An 8,454-nucleotide genomic window follows, 5' to 3' on the forward strand; every position below is an offset into this window, starting at 1 on the left:
GATTTTATTACTAGAGAAGGACACAGGCCAAAAAATGACAAATTACAAGTGCCTCCACATCACCAGCCGGTGTCACTGGAGAGCTAACCATTCAGCCCAGGGAACAAAAGGGTAAACAACTTTGTTTTTCTCAGACCTGACTAGATTTTTGTCTGAAGAGATTTGAACTGAACCCAGCTTTTACATGAAGCAGTGACTGCTGCAGGGTTTGGGGGAAAATGCTCAATTTAGCTCAGAATTGGTTTTGTTTGCAAATGTTACAAAAGAGAATGAGATGTCATGTCGTAAGAAAAGGTTGCATGGGTGCTATGCTTCATGCATGTGAATTAGTTTTTGCACAAGTTTTCTCTATTTGAGGAATTGATGTGATATCTGTGTAGTATCCCTTGGTTATTTAAGGCAGACTAGTTGTTTCATAAGAGGATTTGGCGGCGTTCATTGCATATTTCCGTGCGTAGCTGTGTGTTCACTTCTTTATGTCAAAAGCCACATGGAAGAAGTGGAGTAAACAGCTTTGGTCCCGGGTGAAACTATTTCCCTGTGAGCTGTGCAGGGCGGATATCTGCCGCTCAGTAAGCCTGTTTTCTTCTAAGAACCTGTAACCATCAATCATCACCAGGGTCTGTTTTCTTCACTGCTGCCTCCACACCATAGCTCCACACCCAGTCTACATGTTTATTATGCTGCCTTCAGGCTGGGCCCGGAAATGTGGATGCTGTGAAAAAAGCTGCACACAAGAAAGTTGGCCTTGGGAAGTAAGAATTTTATATGACACAAAAGTTTTCAATAAAATTTCATGAAACTTTGACTTTAAAAATATTTTTTATATTTACTGTATCTTCATAGTGGTTGTCTTTTTAATGAGTGTTGACTTCCTGATGTGGTTCTGCTCTCGGCCTTTGTCCGGACTTGTTTTTGTAGCTGTTGTCTCCTCCTACACCAAGAGTACAAACATACAGTTTTGGCTTGATGATAATTTTTCTCCTTACCGTAATTATTTGATTTCCTAAAACAAAATGATAAAATACCACAAACACTGCAAGTCTTCTACTTTTTAAGTAGACAAATGAAGCCACATGTCTCATTTACAACTTATAGTACTGAAAAGTCGGGTCCAAGGAGGAGTCCCTGAAGGCAGCATCCGCTTTCAACCCTCTCCTGAGCAGGCCTTACATAATTGTTCAGAAGTCCCGCCCACTCTCGCAGCCTCCAAATAGTGCTGCCTCTCGGACGTGCAAAACACTTTTGAGCTTTAAACAAGTCAGCAAGAAACGACTGAAGATCTTGCTGGACAAGAAAAAAGGAACCTCTTACTTTTCCGTTTGAAAGGACTTGGGCAACTTGCAAAGATGATTTTCGACAAGTTGAAAAAGTTAGACATCGTCTTCGACTCTCAGGAGGTGGACTGTCCCCCGGTGTTCAGCAGCGGGGACGTTGTGTCCGGTCGGGTTGTGCTCGATCTGTCCGGGGAGAGTCGGTTGGACTCCCTGAAGCTCCACGCCGAGGGCTTCGCTAAAGTGCACTGGACCGAGTCCCGGTCGGCCGGCTCCAGCACCGCATACACGCAGAACTTCAGCGACGAGGTGGAATACCTGAACCGGAGAGAGGTGCTGCTGCAGGCAGGTCAGTCCGCTCTGCAGGCACGGTGATGGGGGGGAGACCACGGGGGTGCAGCCTGTCTGGAAACTTAGCAGCGGATCGAAAACAGCCTCAAGTTATTAAGCAAATGCCAGGCGACTGAAACAATAGGGAAAGTGGTATATTAGCTTAGGGGGACACTGGGCTTGTCTGCACACTTTGAATAGTGTAGTTTTCATCATTTAGTATTCGAGTTAAACGGATCGTGGGCATATCCCTGCTTTTCTGGTTGTAATAATGCCAAGTAGAGTCAAATTGTAGATTGATTTATTGTTTTAGAAGTGTTTTCATTACTTTTTTTATTGGCTATGACCCTTACTTTATAAATGTGTTGCTATTGTAGATGCAAAGCTAAATGGATTGTCAAACTTAACATGATTTTATCAGGAGCTTTCAAGATATTTTATTGTTGTTGGTTACTTCCTTGAAGAAGTCAAACTGAACGTCCTGATTCAGACAGAGATCCAGTCATTCATTAACGAAAGCGTTTTTGGGGGGCTGGTAGTTACGTTTTTATACATACTTTTTGCTTAATGAAAAGTGTTGTTGTTGATCATAACTCAAAATGAAAGTATAAAGAAGTAGGAGAGCAAAACATGCTGCAACAGCTGTTTTTCTCATTGTGAAAACATCCGTTGAAAGAAATCAGTCTGGCACCAGACTTTTCCTCATTCAAAGAAAGTCCTGGGTTGTTTTTGTCCAGAGCGAGCGCTTCGGGTTTCTCTCTCCATTCATTGGGCACTGAGTTGTTTTGGTTTAAAGTGTATACTCACTGGATGTCTCACTTAAAAAAAAAAGCACAAGATAAAAACAAAACCATATCATTTTAAAGGGTATGTTGATGTTAATTTTTTTTTTTTTTTTTTTTTTTTTTATTGTTTGCACCAAAACACAGAACTCATAAAGCTTGTAATAATCTCCTTGACCCATAAAGAGGATTTTGACAGCAAGCGTATAGTTATTTAAATGAAGTTAAGAGATTCCAGCTAACAAAGGGACACAAAACACACCGAGTCTGTTAAATGCAAACACGTGTTCCTGGACCTGTGCAGCAACAGTCAGGGAAGAAAACAGAGCTGAGTTGAGACGGGCTGTTAAATACAGCTTGAGGAAAACATGTTCTCAGTCAGCACAATGGAGAAGGAACCGCCCCTCTGTGCAAGCAGAGGGCCAATGTGATTCCAGAGAAAGACGAGAGATTTATTTTATTGCGTGTCATGCTGAACATATTCACACTTTCTCTCTAACTTAGTCAACTTTATTTGTATATATTTAGTGTAGTTGTTATCAAGACTTCTTTCTTCTTCAGAAGTCGTTTGCTTGTATTAATCTTACGCAGAATCGGGGTTTAAATCACAGTGAGGTGTAAGAAACTTTTATTATGCCATTGTGCTGAATTGGTAGTTTTGAATCAGTGTTGTATTGCTCTATGCTCCTCTTCCTAATAATAATCACCTGAGTGACGAATGAATGGGTCTTCTAGGAATTGACGTTGTACTCCACTCGTCTGAGCTTTAGAAATCAAATTAACCTAAAAGAAAAATAGTGAATGAACTCCATATTAATTTCTCCTGCTCTCCTCTTCTCAGATAACGGTGAAATGACCGTCCTTCCTGCCGGCAGACATGAATTTCCATTCAGCTTCCAGCTGCCTGAGGAGACACTGGTCACCTCCTTCGAGGGGAAACATGGCAGCATCCGTTACTGGGTCAAAGTTAAGCTACACAGGCCGTGGGCCACCGTCAAGAAGATCAAGAAGGAGTTTACAGTCATCGAGCCCATCGACATCAACACACCTGCCTTACTGGTGAGTATCTCAGCCCTCACCTCTCATGATTGTATCATTACACACTCTGTGATTTTCTGGAAGTTTTGAGGCACTTTGCTCATTTTCTTTTCATCATACCCAGGCTCCACAGGCTGGCACAAAGGATAAGATGGCACGGGCATGGTACCGCAACTTTGGACAGGTGTCCATAACGGCAAAGATTGACCGCAAAGGCTACACACCAGGTGAGAGTCTACTACCTAAAGCAACTCCTTCCAAAGACTCATTCTTTGTCGGCCAGTTTAGAAGTTTATGCAATTCCTAACAAACTTTTCCTCTCAACAGGTGAGGTGATACCTGTCTTTGCAGAGTTCGACAACTGTACCTCCAGATCAGTGGTGCCCAAAGCCTACATCACTCAGACACAGACGTTCATCGCCCGCGGCACCATGAAGCAGAAGCGCTCGGTGGTGGGAACGCTGTCCGGTGACATCGTGGGTGCAAGAACCAGAGAGACGTGGCACGGTCGCGCCATTAAGATCCCACCTGTCGGTCCCTCCATCCTGCAGTGCCGCATCATCAAAGTGGAGTACATGCTCAAGGTGAGTTCAGGCAACAGCTGCTTTATCCTTAGCCATTTGAATGCTGTATTTGCTATTCCAATGCACACTGCTGCCATTTCTTGAATCTGCACTTTGCACAGATGTGACTAAAAGTTTCCACTTCTCTCTCTCTCCCCATCAGGTTTGTGTTGATGTTCCTGGGACATCCAAGCTGTGCCTGGAACTACCGCTGGTCATAGGCACCATCCCTCTCCATCCATTCGGCAGCCGGACATCCAGCGTCAGCAGCCAGTACAGCGTCAACCTGGAGTGGCTGCGCATGGCCATCCCCGAGCAGCCTGAGCGTAAGTGTCCTTTAATACTGCTGTGATAGACAAGCCCCAAGATGTGTTGGTCTAGATGTGTATAGGGAGTCAGACCAGTGGACTAATCCTGCCCTCCTTCCATGCAGCTCCTCCAGATTACAGCTCTGTGGTAACAGAGGAAGAGGCCGAGCAGCGTAACAACACGGTGGTGCCGCAGCCCGCTGAAGACCTGAGTGGGATCCTGGAGCGCCCACTTAGAGCTTTTGTCCAGGAGTTCCGCTTCCGACCTCCGCCGGTTTACTGCGAGGTGAGTCACCGAATGCTGCAAACAACACCCACCTACTGTTTATCTAGTTTGATAACCATTTATAAAGGCCTAGAGAGACTTCTGTTGAATTTAGAACATCCTGAAGAGCCTTAAGATGCATGAAAACAAATCTGTGGGAGTAGGTTGAATGTATCATCAAGCACTGAACTTTTTGCTCTGAGATAAAGTGTATTGCTTAGCCTTCCTCTCATGTGTCTCTGTTTCCATCTCCTGTCTACAGATTGACCCCAACCCTCAGCCCCTCAACATGAGACCTCGCTGCATGACGTGTTGAACCATGAGCCCTGCCTACGCGCCATGCGACTTAAATTAACGAAACAAATCAAGAGATTTGTCTTGTCCTGGATTATTTCTCTCTGATAAATGGCACCTGGTCCCACCAAGTGTCGTGGAGAGGGACTGGAGCGCCACAGAGAGTCAGGAGACGGAGCTCACAGGAACTGGATGTCAGTGGAGAAGCGGCCCCTTTGTCTCCGGTCCACAGCGTAAAGTGGACACTTTCCCCATTCTGTTGCAAGGAAAGTTACTTCTCCACATCAGTTCCTGTCCTCCCCAAGTGGTCTTATGCTCCTGGTGAAGCGAGCTACAATAACCTCCCAATCAACGATTCCCTCTATGTTAAGCAAATTTTGACATTTAAGAAGTTTGGAACATATTGGGGGGTGGGAAGATCACTTGACAGTTGTCAGGTGGAGAGTTGGAGTTGCACCCGATGTTCAAACGTATGAAGAAAAACGCTCTTGACGAGTTGACATAACTTCAGAAAAACATTGTCATCTTTGAGTGGCGTAAAGAGCGAGAGAAGTGCGATTATTGTCCTCAGTTTCCAACTCCGCTCGTCCTTGCAACACAATAGATTGTAACAGCCTACATTGCTATGCATTTTGTGACTCATCAGCAGTGTGCCTGTGATGATTTCTACTGTAACTTAAGCATAAAACTGTATCTGAAGGTGTGATGGTGGAGCAGACAAGTCAAATAAGCAGATGTATTTTAATGCATGCAGGTCACAAAATGTATGCCTTAATGTTTGCCATTGAAGATTGCATGAGAGTGTCATGAGTCGTTCTCTCATAAAGATAACTAGAGATGAATGTAGTCAGACCGAACATAAGAACACAAAAATGGTTGAATATTATGTGGATAAATTCCGAGAGAAGTGTTGTGTTAATGCAAGGATTAATGCACTGATGTGGATTTTATCATAATGATTACATAGGTTGAGCAGTTTCTGTATGAGGCTGTATGAGGCTCACAGATTAGCTCTCCCAGCTGCTAAACAAAAGGAGGAGGAGATGGAGAGCTTTGAGCCATGTGGCCTGAAGCCTTTGATGGGAGCCAGATGCCCTGGTGCTTTGGGGAACACACAGCTCGGCACTGAAGTCGAGCCTCCAGCTGGAAATGCCACTGAACTGTATGGACAAAGAACATTCCAAAAAAACTGACTTGAGGAGTATGTTTTTTCTCCTCAACTTCCAAAAAAAAAAAAAAAAAAACTGTTAGAGGAGTATGAAAAAAGTCTTCAGGGTCAGCTGTGCGACTTTGGTGGCACGCACTTAAAAAAAGAATGTATTTTTATACAAATGCAATTTTGGTTCACAGTTTTGCAAAAGTTTTGTGATTGTTTTTTCTAATAAAAAGAAAAAAATAATTATAATGTCTGTTGCTCTTTTCAAACCTTGCAAGACTGGTTTTTAAGCTGTGCACTTTATGATGGAAATAGTAGAGGGCCTCTGCTTAGCGTGTTATGTACCAGTGGAATGGTACATCATGTTCAGCAGTGTCAGTCAAAACGATATAATTGCCAAGGGCATGCTTTGGAGAAACATGCTACTAGTGGGTTTAAACAATGATTACACACTTTGTTGTGTCACACCTCTAATGGGCACTTGTGTAAATGACTTTTTCTGCAATGCTTTTTAATGTTCCTTTAAAGGGGGGGGGGGGGGGGGGGCTGAAAAGTTATTGCTTCTCACCACTGAGTTATCTGCCACATTGAGTTCAGCTGATATATGGATATGGTGTCCTCTTGTACAATTTGTACTTTTGCTAACACGAAGGTTCAACATGAACAAGGATCCCAGTTATTATTTGCCACATGTAAACATGTAACACATAAGAACAAACAAGCAGCTCAGTGAAATATACACAGTGTTTCCCATGCTATAAACATGGCTGCAGGCCAAGATGTGTGGAAATTCTCTGTGGGTTTATTCACTAAATCATCTTAAAGTAGAAGGACAGAAAGATGTTCAGTACCGTGCTTAAAGAAGGAGAGGGGCTTTAGTGAGTAGATTCTAGACTCATAAGATAAGGCTGTCTTTTAGATTTAAGAGATTATGTGGCTCTGCTTCTTTTCAATATGAGAATGTGTTGTTTCTATGTTTTGCAACTGAAAAAGGGAATTTAAGTATGAATTGGGAAAACAATTTGTATATTGAGTGAGCGAATGAGGGCTCGACTTGATCAAGTTTGTGTTTCATGTGTTTTTAAGGGATCTTTTATGTTTTATTTTCTGCTTATATTATGATCGAGTACTCACGGTTCCGCTCACCTAGAACGCATGCAACAGATCTTTTTTATTATGTCGGTTGTGGCTTATTTTGCACTGACTTGTTACCCGAGATGTCAGTGGGGCTGTATACACACAATACTCCATAGACATACTGCTGCAGGGGGTAGATATCGCCCCACAGCTACCGGACTGTATTAATAAGGTATCTACCCATTGGTATGAAGAAAGTAACCTCACTTTACCTTGCCCAATTGACCAAACAATGAAAAAATTAAGCATTTGGTCCAGCCCTAGATTAATCAAAACAAGAGGTCAGGGGCTAGTTAAGGCAGCATATCGCTTATAGAGGTGCTCCTGACCAGAAGCTTTCAGTGCTCTATTAGATTTTGAGATACTGCAGTGGTGTGGCGTAATCTCAAAGCCACCCCTCTTAAAAAATGACAGAGAGTACAAAACCAAGCAATTGAATCATGAGAATCATGTTCCACAAGGGGTATTTTTTATTAGACCAAACATGAACACAGTGTATCCCAAATCCTCTAAATTAACACTTTAACAACTTTAGGCTACTTGAACAAACCTTAAATGTTCATGCTGTAGATATTGTCAACATGGACAGATGATCCGAAAAAACTCTCAACTGGGTCTTTTAAGGATTCAATTCAGTTGTTTTACCCCTCGGAGGTATTTCACTGTAATTTGCTTTGTATAAATTTACACTAGCCTATAAAATACGAGTGGCTTTAGTCTAAAATTGAGGGGTTCTTCTCTTTGGTGAACGTAGAGGTGATTGCATAAATGCCCATAGAGTCAATATATATCTTACATTAAACTTAAAATAAATCCAGTATCATAAATATTCTTTTGTATTTGTATTTGAATATAGTGTAAGTGAACATCTGGGCACTGGACACCTTGCGGACTTCCCGGCGTGTATCACAGTGACTTAACATTGGACCATCCAGGAAAACAGACATGACAGAAGTGAACAAGTTGTTTCATCACTTTTGCTTGCCATGCCATCCTGCAACAAGCAATGTATTCCAGCAATCCCTGTTTACAGATGCTTTGAAACAATGTTCTGACTTAGTCACAATGAGTCATTTCACCTTTCAAATGCTTTGCAACTTTGCTTTTTTGCTGCTGACAAACCTGCAGGTCTGGTTTGGTGTTTGAAATGATAGCTGCTTTATACCTTTAATTGTGTGTCGGAGCAGACTGTTAGTTTTAAACAGATGTGTAAATAAGGAGGCCTAAAAGTCTTCACGTTTAGGTCATTTTATTGAAACCTGCTACTTCTAAAGACTACTTCTAAAGTTTTACTCATTTCTGCTTTT

At 42.5% G+C, this 8,454-nt stretch overlaps 1 protein-coding gene across 1 annotated transcript; it reads left to right on the forward strand.

The window, feature by feature from the left end:
• The first annotated feature begins 1,256 nt into the window (after positions 1-1,256).
• LOC307254201 (arrestin domain-containing protein 2-like) lies at positions 1,257-6,241 on the forward strand. Its single transcript, XM_080032487.1, has 7 exons — positions 1,257-1,623; positions 3,228-3,445; positions 3,549-3,651; positions 3,752-4,008; positions 4,151-4,313; positions 4,421-4,581; positions 4,823-6,241. Exons 1-7 carry the CDS (start codon positions 1,350-1,352, stop codon positions 4,874-4,876), a joined length of 1,230 nt encoding a protein of 409 aa, XP_079888613.1. The 5' UTR covers positions 1,257-1,349; the 3' UTR covers positions 4,877-6,241.
• Positions 6,242-8,454: the final 2,213 nt, after the last annotated feature.

This window comes from Ammodytes marinus, assembly GCF_949987685.1.
Source record: "Ammodytes marinus genome assembly, chromosome: 8".
NCBI lineage: Eukaryota > Metazoa > Chordata > Actinopteri > Uranoscopiformes > Ammodytidae > Ammodytes > Ammodytes marinus.

What these genes read in the sequence shown, in the direction of transcription:
- LOC307254201 (XM_080032487.1), top strand. Translation starts at nt 1,350, where the DNA reads ATGATTTTCGACAAGTTGAAAAAGTTAGACATCGTCTTCGACTCTCAG. An exon ending in TCAACACACCTGCCTTACTG is followed by an intron (nt 3,446 to 3,548) that starts GTGAGTATCTCA and finishes CATCATACCCAG; the next exon opens with GCTCCACAGGCTGGCACAAA. An exon ending in CCGCAAAGGCTACACACCAG is followed by an intron (nt 3,652 to 3,751) that starts GTGAGAGTCTAC and finishes TCCTCTCAACAG; the next exon opens with GTGAGGTGATACCTGTCTTT.